This window comes from Bufo gargarizans, chromosome 9, assembly GCF_014858855.1.
Source record: "Bufo gargarizans isolate SCDJY-AF-19 chromosome 9, ASM1485885v1, whole genome shotgun sequence".
NCBI lineage: Eukaryota > Metazoa > Chordata > Amphibia > Anura > Bufonidae > Bufo > Bufo gargarizans.
In genome coordinates, this window is record NC_058088.1 from 198,564,937 (window position 1) to 198,581,947 (window position 17,011).

The 17,011-nt window shown below is 51.0% G+C and overlaps 1 protein-coding gene across 1 annotated transcript; it reads left to right on the forward strand.

Moving 5' to 3' along the window:
* LOC122946836 (PHD finger protein 19-like) lies at positions 1–16,515 on the forward strand. Its single transcript, XM_044306690.1, has 11 exons — positions 1–99; positions 3,368–3,516; positions 3,834–3,929; positions 4,564–4,632; positions 6,145–6,265; positions 9,795–9,862; positions 10,977–11,144; positions 14,625–14,706; positions 14,883–14,968; positions 15,433–15,528; positions 15,824–16,515. The coding sequence occupies exons 2-11, from the start codon at positions 3,422–3,424 to the stop codon at positions 16,170–16,172; spliced, it is 1,230 nt and encodes a 409-aa protein (XP_044162625.1). The 5' UTR covers positions 1–99; positions 3,368–3,421; the 3' UTR covers positions 16,173–16,515.
* The last annotated feature ends 496 nt before the right edge of the window (positions 16,516–17,011 follow it).

Sequence of the window (17,011 nt, forward strand, 5' to 3'; positions counted from 1 at the left end):
TATCATCAGAAGTGTCACATCCCGGCGGTGGAGAGCGGAGAAAACGGCATTCTGGAGCCCTGGTTCTGCAGACGCTGTATCTTTGTCCTGGCTGTCAGGGTAGGAGCACACAATTGTCCCCAGCCGACCGGCCACATTCAGATGACATAGCCACCACTTCACAAACCTGCATAACTAGGGAGAGTGCCTTCGCACATTGCCTTCCACAGCGTGTGAAGAGACCCTGACGAGCGGTGCTGCTGACCATAATGGCTGTCATCCAGCATCCCAAAGCTCACGAATGGTAATTGTGTCTGCACTTATAAAGACTGCGTAATTGGGCAGAACTCTAGGAAAGCTGGGTGACATCCCTTCTGGGAGCTCTAATGGCTACCGTATTGGTTATCCCCCCAGCTTTTTTATGATCCCAGTGATACAGATATAGAGGATATAATATTTGCTGCTGGATGACAGCCCTTATGGGGAATACTAATGGCCGCCTTAGTGGTCATTATCCAGCTATTTCTGAATATGACATACCTTAATGGAATTTTTAACAACTAGATAAAAAGATGATGGCGGGCTGAAGTTTGTAAAGAAATTTTAGAAATAAAGAAATTAAAAACTAAAAAGGAATAATCCGATTTGTCATTCATGCCTTACTCTTTAGTAAAGATGTTTGAGGTATGAATCCAGCGGCCCTAGACCTCCTCCAGCACGTCGTCTCCATGATATATTAATCATCAGCAATGGGCCTGACCACAGTCCTGAGGCAACCGTTATCATCATGGCTCAAATATGTGGCGGTCAAGACCCGTTATTGGCAGGAAGGTGATGGTCTGGCTGCGCCAGCTGCTGCATGTCGTCGGTTGTCTGCCAGGCGCTGTCTCAGATAAATAAGATCATAAAGTGATTCACAGGGGCACACTGTCCTCTCCACCAGTGGCGCTGGAAAAAGAGGATTTGGCCGCTGTGAGGTCACTGAGCAAATCGCCTTCCATTCCACTCATTCCTGATCTGGGAAGCCTTGGCATGCTGTCATCAATGTAATAGCAGCGCCAGGGGCGTGTGTGCTGCAAACGATGCAACCCCATTAATTTACAAGGCTTCAGTCAATATCCAAGTGACTGGCAAGACATGATCCAGCCAACAACAGCTGACTGCCCAGGCAGACGCAGGACCAAGAGAGACCACTAGGAAGCAGCATGGGGCATGCAGGCTGGTAGGAAGATATTGCACATTGGGGTGGGGCGCCCTTTGGTGGTGTCAGACTTCAAGGCCTGAAGCATTTTCACTAACACATTGCATCAAACTATTAGGACAGGAGAAAAATGTGTGTTGCTGTTGTGGTTAGCTTACAGAGGATTATTTACAAAGAGACATTGTAACAAACCCTCAGCTGGAGAAAAATTTCGCTAGTATGTCACTTTTTGGCGTCAGGCTCTAAAAAAAAAAAAAAAATCCTTCCTCATGTCTCGCTCCCGTCCATGATACCAGCGCCATTTGTCACTATGGAAATGCTAAAAGAAATCAAATGATTGTGCCACCATTCAGAAACTGGTCACAGCTTGAGTTGGAGGCCTGCACGGGCGCTGCAGTATGTGAACTCCATGTTGTAGCTCACATAGGGGGCATTTACAAAGACTGGGTTTTATGTCGGTCTTTGTTTCCCCCCTGCGCTGAAAGAGATTGCACCTAATATATGATGAGAATCAGGCCTGGCAGTGCATGCACCTGGAGTAAAAACGACACCAGGTCCTGACTGCTAGCCCCCTGACTGCTAGCCCCCTGACTGCTAGCCTTCTGACTGAGAGGTTCTGACTGCTAGCCCCCTGACTGCTAGCCCCCTGACTGCCAGCCCCCTGACTGCTAGCCCCCTGACTGCTAGCCCCCTGACTGCTAGCCTTCTGACTGAGAGGTTCTGACTGCTAGCCCCCTGACTGAGAGGTCCTGACTGCCAGCCCCCTGACTGAGAGGTCCTGACTGCCAGCCCCCTGACTGAGAGGTCCTGACTGCCAGCCCCCTGACTGAGAGGTCCTGACTGCCAGCCCCTGACTGAGAGGTCCTGACTGCCAGCCCCCTGACTGAGAGGTCCTGACTGCTAGCCCCCTGACTGAGAGGTCCTGACTGCCAGCCCCCTGACTGAGAGGTCCTGACTGCTAGCCCCCTGACTGAGAGGTCCTGACTGCTAGCCCCCTGACTGAGAGGTCCTGACTGCTAGCCCCTGACTGAGAGGTCCTGACTGCCAGCCCCCTGACTGACAGATCCTGACTGCTAGCCCCCTGACTGAGAGGTCCTGACTGCTAGCCCCCTGACTGAGAGGTCCTGACTGCCAGCCCCCTGACTGAGAGGTCCTGACTGCCAGCCCCCTGACTGAGAGGTCCTGACTGCCAGCCCCCTGACTGAGAGGTCCTGACTGCCAGCCCCCTGACTGAGAGGTCCTGACTGCCAGCCCCCTGACTGAGAGGTCCTGACTGCAGCCCCTGACTGAGAGGTCCTGACTGCCAGCCCCCTGACTGAGAGGTCCTGACTGCCAGCCCCCTGACTGAGAGGTCCTGACTGCCAGCCCCCTGACTGAGAGGTCCTGACTGCCAGCCCCCTGACTGAGAGGTCCTGACTGCCAGCCCCCTGACTGAGAGGTCCTGACTGCCAGCCCCCTGACTGAGAGGTCCTGACTGCCAGCCCCCTGACTGAGAGGTCCTGACTGCCAGCCCCCTGACTGAGAGGTCCTGACTGCCAGCCCCCTGACTGAGAGGTCCTGACTGCCAGCCCCCTGACTGAGAGGTCCTGACTGCCAGCCCCCTGACTGAGAGGTCCTGACTGCCAGCCCCCTGACTGAGAGGTCCTGACTGCCAGCCCCCTGACTGAGAGGTCCTGACTGCTAGCCCCCCGACTGCTAGCCCCCCGACTGCTAGCCCCCTGACTGCTAGCCCCTGACTGCTAGCCCCCCGACTGCTAGCCCCCTGACTGCTAGCCCCCTGACTGCTAGCCCCCTGACTGCTAGCCCCCCGACTGCTAGCCCCCTGACTGCTAGCCCCCTGACTGCTAGCCCCCTGACTGAGAGGTCCTGACTGCTAGCCCCCTGACTGAGAGGTCCTGACTGCCAGCCCCCTGACTGAGAGGTCCTGACTGCCAGCCCCCTGACTGAGAGGTCCTGACTGCTAGCCCCCTGACTGAGAGGTCCTGACTGCTAGCCCCCTGACTGAGAGGTCCTGACTGCTAGCCCCCTGACTGCTAGCCCCCTGACTGCTAGCCCCCTGACTGCTAGCCCCCCGACTGCTAGCCCCCTGACTGGAGTAGTTTTTGCACCTCTTTTATGCCTGTTCCGGTTTTGGTGCTGACCTCAGAAGTGAATCGTTGCTAATATTAAACTTTTTCTGTTTTGCAGAAAGGAGGCGCATTGAAGAAAGGTCCTATTGCAAAGACCCTGCAGGCGGTGAAGATGTTCCTGACCTACTGTCCTGAGGATCTGGACTGGGACTCTGCGCACAGAACCAACCAGCAGCAGTGTTACTGTTACTGTGGGGGCCCCGGAGAGTAAGGGAAAGGGCCACGTCCTGCTTGCTCCTTCTAGAACTACTGTTATAACCATGCCTTAAAGCGCATTGTAAAATTCCACATCCCGTCCCCCTGAAGTCACAGTGCTGCCCCATGGTTCTAGTAAAGCTTACCATGGCTTCTGAATGGCAAACGGGCCTAGCCCTGTCTGGCAGTATGGCGGATTTGTCACTCAGGAGTGCGGGAAAGCTGGATTATCATCAGAAACTCCCAATGCCATAATGTGACCTGTGCCTGGCATAGGAGCTTTTGTGAGCCGGGTACACTGACATCTGTCTCTGGTCTTCTTGTCGCAGGTGGTACCTGAAGATGATCCAGTGTTACCGGTGTCGGCAGTGGTTCCACGAGGCTTGTATCCAGTGCCTGAATGAGGCCATGTTGTTTGGAGACAGGTAGAGTCAGCCATCTTTGTCTCCCTCCCCCAGTTCTCCTGCGTTTATTTCGGGAGGCTCTCGGCTGTGAACGCTGGTCTCTGCCAGGCAGCTTATCACCTGCGCTAGTTGTGAGGAAATAAGCTGCCCTCGTTCTGGCTGGTCAGTGACATGGCATGAGGGGCATTTCCAGCGGGTATATATATGTATTTATAGTTATACCACAATTTAGCGCAGAGTTGTGACGTCAGAACATGCAATGGCACCGATCGGCTCCCGTCTTACAGCACTGTGAGGGGCCCCGTCTCCTTCCTGCGTGGATACGTAGGGAATGGATTCTGTACATTCTTACACATTCCTGAGACGGGGCCTCTCACAGCACATGGGGCCCGCCCTGTGCTACCAGCTAAGGCATTCCCTGTATTAACCCTTTCAGAAACATGGCCGCCCCCAGGCTCGCTGTACTACATACAGGGTAGGGATAAGAAACTAAGCAGAATTCTCATTATTTCTCCTGAGCAGCATGCGTCCATAATAAATACTGCGGGGCGCCCCACACTAGCTGTAGAGGGGGACCCACAGACCTCCCAGCAGCAGGGACTGGCAATTGCTAGATGATTCCATACTGCATAATTAACCCTTCGTTTCCTGGCAGGTTTTTCATATTTTTTTGCTCGGTCTGCAACCATGGGGTGGAGTTCATCAAGCGGCTCCCGCTGCGATGGTAAGAGTTCAGCGCGCCAGAATCCTGTCACAAATTACACCAGAATAGTGGACTTCGTGGCGCGTGCCAAATTAATTAGATGTTTGAGGTTTACAGAAAAGCCTAACGCCAAACACATTGGGGGTCATTTACTAAGACTGGCTTCTTACGCTGGTCTTCCCCCCTGTGCTGGCGAGAGAGCGCCAAATTTATGATGAGGCCCAGGTCTTGTCATGGATTAGGTGCACAGCTGGCTGTCCGTGCCATGGATTAAAAACTACTCCAGCCCCTGACTGACAGTATCTGACTCGTGGCCCCTGTCTGCCACTCCCTGACTGACAGTATCTGACTCGTGGCCCCTGTCTGCCACTCCCTGACTGACAGTATCTGACTCGTGGCCCCTGTCTGCCATTCCCTGACTGACAGTCCCTGACTCGTGGCCCCTGTCTGCCACTCCCTGACTGACAGTCCCTGACTCGTGGCCCCTGTCTGCCACTCCCTGACTGACAGTATCTGACTCGTGGCCCCTGTCTGCCATTCCCTGACTGACAGTCCCTGACTCGTGGCCCCTGTCTGCCACTCCCTGACTGACAGTCCCTGACTCGTGGCCCCTGACTGACAGTCCCTGACTCGTGGCCCCTGTCTGCCATTCCCTGACTGACAGTATCTGACTCGTGGCCCCTGTCTGCCACTCCCTGACTGACAGTCCCTGACTCGTGGCCCCTGTCTGCCACTCCCTGACTGACAGTCCCTGACTCGTGGCCCCTGTCTGCCATTCCCTGACTGACAGTCCCTGACTCGTGGCCCCTGACTGACAGTCCCTGACTCGTGGCCCCTGTCTGCCATTCCCTGACTGACAGTCCCTGACTCGTGGCCCCTGACTGACAGTCCCTGACTCGTGGCCCCCGTCTGCCACTCCCTGACTGACAGTATCTGACTTGTGGCCCCTGTCTGCCACTCCCTGACTGACAGTCCCTGACTTGTGGCCCCTGTCTGCCACTCCCTGACTGACAGTATCTGACTTGTGGCCCCTGTCTGCCACTCCCTGACTGACAGTATCTGACTCGTGGCCCCCGTCTGCCTCTCCCTGACTGACAGTATCTGACTCGTGGCCCCTGTCTGCCACTCCCTGTCTGCCACTCCCTGACTCGTGGCCCCTGTCTGCCACTCCCTGACTCGTGGCCCCTGTCTGCCACTCCCTGACTCGTGGCCCCTGACTGGCAGTATCTGACTCGTGGCCCCTGACTGGCGGTCCCATGACTAATAGACCCCTGACTGGAGTACTTTTTACTCCTCTTTTAGGCCTGTTTCTGGGTGTAAAAAATCGTAAACGTGTCAGAGTCGAGGTCCCGGCCCTGATCTGGCCCCCACCACACCCCTGTCACTCTGAAATGGCAAGGATGACCCAAAAAACGCCCGTGCGACACATGCCATTTTGGTTTTTAATTTGATGCAATTTGTGCCGTTTTCACTGCTGCAGATTGCGCTGTGTGGAGGTTGAACGCTTCTGATTGGTTGCGGGTTTCTTTTCAGGGTGGACGTCGTTCACCTCGCGCTGTACAACCTGGGGGTCCTCAGTAAGAAGAAATACTTTGATTTTGAGGAGATCCTGACTTTTGTCAGTGACAACTGGGAGCGCCTGCAGCTCGGGAAGGTAAATGTGGCGAGTACAGGGGCGATGCATGAAAAGAATGAGGGGCCTTCACAGGGCGACTGTGCCCATAGTTTACACGACTTACTGCGGAAGGAGAACTGATTGCGTCTGCCCTGTGGCTCCATGACAGTCAATGCCCTATGAGGAGGTGATGACTCAAAATGCGTTGTGCATATAGTAGAAACGGGCATCTGAAATCACATGTGGAAAAGTATGTCACTGCCCAGTGACCGGGCGCGAAGTGTATGGGGGGCCTGCCAGCGGGAGAAGCAGGCAGCACAACCTCTGGGGCATCGCTGAATGGGAAGGTCAGAGTCACATCTGCTGGAGCGCAGCTCCGCCATCATATCCTGCAAGTTCTGGGAAGTGGGAGTGAGGTGGATGATGGGAAGAGGGGGCGCAGCTCACCCACTGTGACTCCATCCACTGCGAGCACTGCATGGTTTACTGACGGCTCCATCCACTGCGAGCACTGCATGGTTTACTGACGGCTCCATCCACTGCGAGCACTGCATGGTTTACTGACGGCTCCATCCACTGCGAGCACTGCATGATTTACTGACGGCTCCATCCACTGCGAGCACTGCATGGTTTACTGACGGCTTCATCCACTGCGAGCACTGCATGGTTTACTGACGGCTCCATCCACTGCGAGCACTGCATGGTTTACTGACGGCTCCATCCACTGCGAGCACTGCATGGTTTACTGACGGCTCCATCCACTGCGAGCACTGCATGGTTTACTGACGGCTCCATCCACTGCTAGCACTGCATGGTTTACTGACGACTCCATCCACTGCTAGCACTGCATGGTTTACTGACGGCTCCATCCACTGCGAGCACTGCATGGTTTACTGACGGCTCCATCCACTGCGAGCACTGCATGGTTTACTGACGGCTCCATCCACTGCGAGCACTGCATGGTTTACTGACGGCTCCATCCACTGCGAGCACTGCATGGTTTACTGACGGCTCCATCCACTGCGAGCACTGCATGGTTTACTGACGGCTCCATCCACTGCGAGCACTGCATGGTTTACTGACGGCTCCATCCACTGCGAGCACTGCATGGTTTACTGACGGCTCCATCCACTGCTAGCACTGCATGGTTTACTGACGGCTCCATCCACTGCGAGCACTGCATGGTTTACTGACGGCTCCATCCACTGCGAGCACTGCATGGTTTACTGACGGCTCCATCCACTGCGAGCACTGCATGGTTTACTGACTGCTCCATCCACTGCTAGCACTGCATGGTTTACTGACCGAGGGAATCTCCGGAATAGCTTGGAAATGGGATGTCTTGTTTTGTTTTTGTTTTTTGAGGGGTTATGCAACAGTCACATTATAAAATCTCTTTACTGTCTGCTGAGCTGTGTATCTAATCCTATCCTGTGTGATACAGTCTGCTGAGCTGTGTATCTAATCCTACCCTGTGTGATACTGGCTGCTGAGCTGTGTATCTAATCCTATCCTGTGTGATACAGTCTGCTGAGCTGTGTATCTAATCCTACCCTGTGTGATACTGCCTGCTGAGCTGTGTATCTAATCCTATCCTGTGTGATACTGCCTGCTGAGCTGTGTATCTAATCCTATCCTGTGTGATACTGTCTGCTGAGCTGTGCATCTAATCCTATCCTGTGTGATACTGCCTGCTGAGCCGTGTATCTAATCCTATCCTGTGTGATACTGCCTGCTGAGCCGTGTATCTAATCCTGCCCTGTGTGATACTGTCTGCTGAGCTGTGTATCTAATCCTATCCTGTGTGATACTGTCTGCTGAGCTGTGTATCTAATCCTGCCCTGTGTGATACTGTCTGCTGAGCTGTGTATCTAATCCTATCCTGTGTGATACTGCCTGCTGAGCTGTGTATCTAATCCTATCCTGTTTGATACTGCCTGCTGAGCCGTGTATCTAATCCTGCCCTGTGTGATACTGTCTGCTGAGCTGTGTATCTAATCCTATCCTGTGTGATACTGCCTGCTGAGCTGTGTATCTAATCCTGTCCTGTGTGATACTGTCTGCAGAGCTGTGTATCTAATCCTGTCCTGTGTGATACTGTCTGCTGAGCCAATGTATCTAATCCTATTCTGTGTGATACTGTCTGCTGAGCTGTGTATCTAATCCTGTCCTGTGTGATACTGTCTGCTGAGCTGTGTATCTAATCCTATCCTGTGTGATACTGCCTGCTGAGCTGTGTATCTAATCCTATCCTGTGTGATACCGTCTGCTGAGCCAATGTATCTAATCCTATTCTGTGTGATACTGTCTGCTGAGCTGTGTATCTAATCCTATCCTGTGTGATACTGCCTGCTGAGCTGTGTATCTAATCCTATCCTGTGTGATACTGTCTGTTGAGCTGTGTATCTAATCCTATCCTGTGTGATACTGCCTGCTGAGCCGTGTATCTAATCCTGCCCTGTGTGATACTGTCTGCTGAGCTGTGTATCTAATCCTATCCTGTGTGATACTGTCTGCTGAGCTGTGTATCTAATCCTATCCTGTGTGATACTGCCTGCTGAGCTGTGTATCTAATCCCATCCTGTGTGATACTGTCTGCTGAGCTGTGTATCTAATCCTACCCTGTGTGATACTGTCTGCTGAGCCGTGTATCTAATCCTACCCTGTGTGATACTGCCTGCTGAGCTGTGTATCTAATCCTACCCTGTGTGATACTGCCTGCTGAGCCGTGTATCTAATCCTGTTGTGCAGGAGCGGACTGGGAGCTTAAAGTGGCCCCAATGTTGTAGGAAAGTCCAAATTGTCTGAAGGTGGAGCAAAACAAGGAGGCGGGGCAAACACAAGGAGGCGGGGCCAGCAATACCATAGAGCAGCACGAAATCCCGCCCCAGTAAAACCAAATACCACAGTGCAGTATAAAATCCTGCCCTATGCCCATACTGACGAGGGTGATGCAGTTGGCTGCTGGCCACGTGCATAGTACCTGCTGCTCCTAGCATTAATGAGCACATCAGATGGTTGCGTACCACGGGCTCGGGGGGCCCTCGGGCATCAGCCCACCGGGAGATTTCCCTGTAGGGCCTATGGCCAGTCCTCCCCCGCTGTGCTGTCAAATACTGCACATTAGTTCCTGCTCTCTGTACGCCAATACTCTGCTGCCACCTAGTGATGACATCCTGCATTACAGACCTGAGCCCGGAGCAGGATGCTAGCCTTCCATGTCTCTGGCTTTTAGGGCTCATTCAGACGACCATATTCATTTTTGTGGTCTGCAGAACAAGGATCGTGGCCGTGTGCGTTCCGCATTTTGTGGAGCAGAACCTCCAGCTCTATGATAGACATGTCTATTCTTCTCTGCAATTGCGGGCAAGACTAGGGCATGTTCTATCTGTTTTGCACAGAATGGAGGCACGGATGCGGACAGTACGTGCTGTGCCGTCCACACCTATTTCGGCCCCATTGAAATGAATAGGTCCGCATTTTGCAGAGCAGGTGCGGACACAAGTATACGCTCATCTCAGTACAGTTGTAATAACCTGCTTCTGACCTGTCGGCCATTCCTCCTTAGCTGTCAGTCACCCCGGTGGAGGAGCGAGGGCAGCATCTTCTGGAATCTTTAAACAGCTACAAAAGCAGGTAAGTGTCTTTATAAGGGGGCATGCTCACAGTGGTGCAGTCTGTCCATGCTAAATCTGCACCAAAATCCACATGTGTTACTTGAGGGATTTGGCCCAGATCTCGCCCTGTGCTTATAAGGGGTGACGTCTGCACTTAATGTCCGCATGGCAGGTCCGGTTCTGTGCAGAAAGGTCAGCCCCATGTACAGAAGATTCAGAAAATCTCATCTATTTAGGGTTTGTATGTTCTGCATGTAATGCGCAGTGTGGGCTGGAGATCCCTGCCGGCATCTGTGCTCCCCTCTTGTGTGGATGATGAATATGCTGAAATCCTTAAAGGGGGTCTCCGGGAATTAAGAAAATGAAAATAGTAACATATTACTTTATTATAAATATATTCCCTAATACCTTTCATGACCCGTCTTATCTGTGGAGCATTTATTAGGAGAAATAAAATGTCTGCCCTCCTATTAGTGCACACAGAACCTGTCCTAATCACACAGGAGGACTTCAGAACACTGAGCTAAAGAGCTGCCTCATCCTGCTCTCTGCTGTCAGGGATGATGATCCTGAATACAGATGATAAGATCTGCAGCTGAATCTCTGTAGGAAAGGAGTCCATGAGGACGGACAGGACAGACTGGTGATGGAGACTGCATACAAGAGCTGCTGCTCATTACCTCCACCCCCTCTGTACGTCATGTCTCCTCATGAACTCCATTCCTACAGAGATTCAGCTGGAGATCTTATCATCTGTATGATCATCATCCCTGACGGCTGAGAGCAGGATGAGGCAGCTCTTCAGCTCAGTGTTCTGAAGTCCTCCTGTGTGCAGTAATAGGACGGCGGCCATTTTATTTCTCCTAATGATTGCTCCTGGGACAAAGTGAGCCGTTATAACTAATGAAGCATATTTGGGAATAGATTTATAATAAAGTAATACGTAAGGATTTTCATTTTCTGAATTTGCAGAGAACCCCTTTAAGTCTCTTTGCTTCTTGCTTTAGAGGTCAGGGAAAGTAATTCCAGCCCCGGGTGACTTGGGTCTGCAGCCGGCACCTCCCAGCTGAAGGTCAAATTGCAGGACTTCGCTGTCTAAACTCTGCTCCCCACGTTCTCTAATTATATTTAAGGTTTCTTTGTGGCAAAGAAATAAAGAGAAAAAAATGCATCTTCCGCTTACGTATCCGGGTCCCCCCGAGTCCCCCCAGTAAGCTCCTACCAGACAAGCTGCTGGGCCAGACGGAGAACAGGTCTGTGGGGGACGCCAAGAAGAAGGGACAGAGCAAGTACAAGAACAGGTATTACTGCTTCACGTGTAAGACATAGCTCCGCCCACTACCCGTGATGTCATCATTGCTTCTTCTGATGGCCTCTTTTTTTATTTCCCACAGTAATTTTTATTGGTTTTTGATACGTTTTAAAGTTAGTTATTTTCATTCATGTGGTTTGTTAGTTTATGAATTTGAATAGATAATAAAAGGGGTTGGACATGTCGCGATGTTAGTGAGATATACAGAGAAATGTAAAATAAACATGTACTTAAACCTTCATTATCATCACTGTGGAGCATTTTGAGTGTGTGTGTGTCTACAGCTACTCACACGCATCTATAGAATTATATATATATATGTATGCGTTCATGCCTATATATACAGGATATGTTGTCGTGATCATACTTCTATTCACATATCAAATGTATATACACACGCATATATACTGTACACATACATACATTTGCAATACCATATATATATATATATATATTCAAATACAATATGCATCTTCTATATTTTTAAAGATTTGTGTATATACGTATATCCCATACACACATGTACAGTCAGGTCCATAAATATTGGGACATGGACACAATTGTAACATTTTTGGCTCTATACACCACCACACTGGATTCGAGATAAAACAAACAAGATGTGCCTTACCCGCAGACTGTCGGCCTTACCCGCAGACTGTCGGCCTTACCCGCAGACTGTCGGCCTTACCCGCAGACTGTCGGCCTTACCCGCAGACTGTCGGCCTTACCCGCAGACTGTCGGCCTTACCCGCAGACTGTCGGCCTTACCCGCAGACTGTCGGCCTTACCCGCAGACTGTCGGCCTTACCCGCAGACTGTCGGCCTTACCCGCAGACTGTCGGCTGTAATCTGAGGGATTTACATCCAGATCAGGTGAACGGTGCAGGAATTACAGCAGTTTGCATCTGTGCCTCCCACTTGTTAAGGGACCAGAAGTAATGGGACAATTGTCTTCTCGGCTGTCCCATGGCCGCTGTGTGTTATTCCCTCATTATCCCAATTACAATGAGCAGTTACAAGGTCCAGAGGTCATTTCCAGTCTGCTATCTGCATTTGGTATCTGTTGCTGTCAACTCAAGATGAGATCCAAAGAGCGGTCACCATCAGTGAAGGCGTCATTAGGCTGAAAAACACCACAAACCCATCAGAGAGATAGCAAAAACATCAGGCCTGGCCAAAACAACTGTTTGGAACATTCTTATAAAGAAGGAACGCAGCGGTGAGCTCAGCAACACCAAAAGACCCGGAAGACCACGGAAAACAACTGTGGTGGATGAGCGAAGAATTCTTTCCCTGGTGAAGAAAACGCCCTTCACAACAGTTGGCTGGATCAAGAGCACTCTCTCCAGGAGGTAGGTGTATGTGTGTCAGAGTCAGCCATCAGGAGAAGACTTCACCAGAGTGAATACAGAGGGTTCACCACAAGATGGAAACCATTGGTGGCCTCAAACAGGAAGGCCAGATTAGAGTTTGCCAAACGACATCTAAAAAAGCCTTCACAGTTCTGGAACAACATCCTATGGACAGATGAGACCGAGATCAACTTGTACCAGAGCGATGGGAAGAGAAGAGTAAGGAGAAGGAAAGGAGCTTCTCATGGTCCTAAGCATACCACCTCCTCAGTGAAGCATGGTGGTGGCAGTGTCATGGCGTGGGCATGTATGATGCCAATGGAACTGCTTCTCCTGTATTTATTGATGATGTCACTGCTGACAGAAGCAGCAGGATGAATTCTGAAGTGTTTCGGGCAATATTATCTGCTCCTATTCAGCCAAATGCTTCAGAACTCATTGGACGGCGCTTCACAGGGCAGATGGACAATGACCCAAAGCATCCTGCAAAAGCAACCAAAGAGTTTAAGGGAAAGCAGTGGAATGTTCTGCAATGGCCGAGTCAATCCCCGGACCTGGATCCGATTGAGCATTTCACTTGCTGAAGACAAAACTGAAGGGAAAATGCCCCAAGAACAAGCAGGAGCTGAAGACAGTGGCAGTAGAGGCCGGGCAGAGCATCACCAGGGATGAGACCAGCGTCTGGTGATGTCTATGCGTTCCAGACTTCAGGCTGTAACTGACTGCAAAGGATTTGTAACCAAGTATTAAAAAGGGAAAGTTTGATTTATGATTATTATTCTGTCCCATTACTTCTGGTCCCTTAACAAGTGGGAGGCACAGATGCAACTGCTGTAATTCCTGCACCGGTCACCTGATCTGGATGTAAATCCCCCCAGATTACAGCTGACAGTCTGCGGGTAGAGCCGACAGTCTGCAGGTAAAGCCGACAGTCTATGGGTACAGCTGACAGTCTGCAGGTAGAGCTGACAGTCTGCAGGGAAAGCTGACAGTCTGCGGGTAAAGCTGACAGTCTGCGGGTAGGGCTGACAGTCTGCGGGTAGGGCTGACAGTCTGCGGGTAGGGCTGACAGTCTGCGGGTAGGGCTGACAGTCTGCGGGTAGGGCTGACAGTCTGCGGGTAGGGCTGACAGTCTGCGGGTAGGGCTGACAGTCTGCGGGTAGGGCTGACAGTCTGCGGGTAGGGCTGACAGTCTGCGGGTAGGGCTGACAGTCTGCGGGTAGGGCTGACAGTCTGCGGGTAGGGCTGACAGTCTGCGGGTAAGGCTGACAGTCTGCGGGTAAGGCTGACAGTCTGCGGGTAAGGCTGACAGTCTGCGGGTAAGGCTGACAGTCTGCGGGTAAGGCTGACAGTCTGCGGGTAGGGCTGACAGTCTGCGGGTAGGGCTGACAGTCTGCGGGTAGGGCTGACAGTCTGCGGGTAGGGCTGACAGTCTGCGGGTAGGGCTGACAGTCTGCGGGTAGGGCTGACAGTCTGCGGGTAGGGCTGACAGTCTGCGGGTAAAGCACATCTTGTCCGCTTCATCTCGCATCCATTGTGGTGGAGTATAGAGCCAGGAATGTTACATTGTGTCCTTGTCCCAATATTTATGGACCTGACTGTGTGTGTTTTGTCTATAGAAGGATTAGTTATTATATTTTTTATAATATAGATAGAACAGGTAAATAAGTTTTAAAACTAATGTTAACATTATCTATAATTAGAGAGCGATTCAGTTTGGTTTGCTGTTTAGGTCGTTGTATAGAGACCAATATTTTTTTATTTTACTCAAGGATAGTGGCTATGATGCATATTTAACTGTGTGCGTGTGAGACCGATGTCCGTACTTGTGTGACGCTGGGGAGTTCTGGGCTCTGAGGCTTCTTGCGGCCAGTATTATATGGGATCCCACTGTTGTAGTATGTTGTGGGAAACATAAGGCAAAGTCTGGAGATGGTTGGATATTTGGATGTAGCATTCTGTTTAGCTTTCCAAATACCATTTTCCATAAAGTCAGAATTTTTGGACATGTCCACCATAGATGTAGATAGGTTCCACAATTTTCCCAGCATAGATCGGAGTAGTTGGGATCCATATGGTTTAGTTTTTTTACCCGTCCGATGTCTTGTCTGTTGCAGCCTCCTGCCTCGCGAGCGCCAGAAGAGGAGCGCCATCTGCAGGAAGCCGTCCCAGTTCCTCCTGGAGGACGCCATTCCCAGTGTCAGTAACTAGCTCCAGATACAGAATACGTTAACTTGATCTTTATTACCCTCAGCATCGTTATTACCACCTTGATATCATCATCGTCATTTTATCGCTGTACATGTCATGTCACCTCCATAATCTCATCGGCCACCATTCCTTTATGATGAGTCCTTCCCCTCCTGCCATTACAGAGCGACTTCACTTCCGCCTGGAGCACCAATCACCACCTGGCGAGCATCTTTGATTTTACGCTGGACGAGATCCAGAGCCTGAAGAGGTAAATTCAGGGACTTCCTAACAGGTTTGGAGAAAATAATCTGCAAGGTATTGATGATTTCTGGTGTCCCTGTGTGACTGGTGACAAGGGGCAGCCTGTGGTCTCGTGTAAGTCCCAGTGCACACTGAGGCCCAGCTTATGCAGTTTAAGATTATTCTATATTTTCAGTGGCTCCCCCTCACAGATTAGGTGCTCTGTCCGATGCCGACTGATTCTGGATTACAGAATAATAATATATAAGGAGGGCACTCCGATATCTGGCTGCTGCAGAAAAGAGGTATTACAATGAATTTATAATAAAAAGGATATTCGTAATACCTCTCTCCTTCTGCAGCCAGATATCAGAGGGCCCTCCGTATATATTATTCTTATACTCCTGTCACATCCAGAGCTGCAGTCACAGATAGCGCTGTGCTGGCATCCTACATCCTCCTCCCTGTAATGTATTGTGTTACTGATTTTAGTGCTAGTTCTGGACAGAATTTCACTTCGGATCTGGACTCCAATGACACAGCCAGCACATCCGGCTCTGCATCTACCAGCCTGTCCTACGAGTCGCAGTAAGTGCCGCTGTGCGGAGTGATTTCATTTGGGAGAAGACCCTGTGTGTAGAGGGCATTGGGCCATGTGGGTAACATCCAAAAGCCCTAAAATACTTCTCACAGCTGAAGGTTTGTGGCTGTCTGGACAGGGGAGAGATTAGTGCTGCTGACATGTGTTAACTCATATAGGATTTCACGTGTTGGTCTTTCCATTCACTGACAGCAAGCAGAAATCTTAAAAATGTAAGGATATAAAATGCTAAAATCTAATTGCATAATGATGAAGCTTCATATTCTTCTATCTCTGTTATAGGGGCCATGTCGGAAGCAGGAAGAGAAAGTTGACTTCCAAGATGTACTCCTCCTTTGAGTCAAAGAGGCAGGCAGTGAACCATTCCGACCAACCGCACAGCTGCGCCAGCGAACTGATAGGATATGCCAGGGCATCCGATTTCCAAGACAACGGCATGGATGGCCACACTTACGAAAGCATCAGCGAGGATGATGTGTCACTGCCGCACCTTAAAACCTCCATCAGCAATTTCTTTGGCGCTGCAGGCAGGTTGGCATGTGGAGAGAAGTACCAGGTTCTGGCGCGGAGAATCACCCCAGAGGGCAAAGTCCAGTACCTGGTAGAGTGGGACGGAACAACTCCCTACTGAGAGATTTATAACCGAAGTATATATTGTGTATGTTAGTCTGATAACCAAAGGTGAGGTGCGCAGGCGGCAGGCAGGGCTCCCCGCTGTGGAGCTGGCGACAGGGTCTGTTGCCGAAACGAGGGCGTTGTGTACGTATCAGAGACTTGCTGCAATTATGACGAAAGCACTTAATACAGGGTACTATGCCGAATTGCCTTCCTCAACATTACGGACAATATTAACAGTTCTGGTTTTATGCACCATGAATGGCGCGGTAATATGGCTGCCAGCCGCCACTTATCGTACAGTTATCAGTAGGACCAAAGACTTTAAAAGTCGCTATTAAAGGGGTTGTCTCATCATGGACAACGGAGGAGGTATCGCTAGGATATGCCCCCATTGTCTTATAGGTGCTGGACCCGCACCTATATCGAGAACGGAGCCCCATAAGGTGGTGGCTGGAGGACTCCGGTCCGGCCAACACCAAGCCAGCTCCCCATAGAAGTGAATGGGAGCGTACCATGCATGCACGGACCCTGTTGCCATTCATTTCTATGGGGCCGACGGAAATGGCCGAGCCAGCTCACAGCTATTTTCGCCAGCCCCATGAAAAATTAATAGAGGGCGGCTGCGCATGCGCAGTGTGCCCTCCTTCACTTGTGGGGCTCCGGTCTCGTTATAAGTGCGGGTCCCAGCGGTGGGACCCACCCCTATAAGACAATGGGGGCATATCCTAGTGATACCTCCCCCATTGTCCATGATGAGACAACCCCTTTAGTGAAGGAGGGCGCACTGCACATGCGCAGCCGCCCTCTATTAATTTTTCATGGGGCTGGCAAAAATAGCTGAGTGCTGGCTCG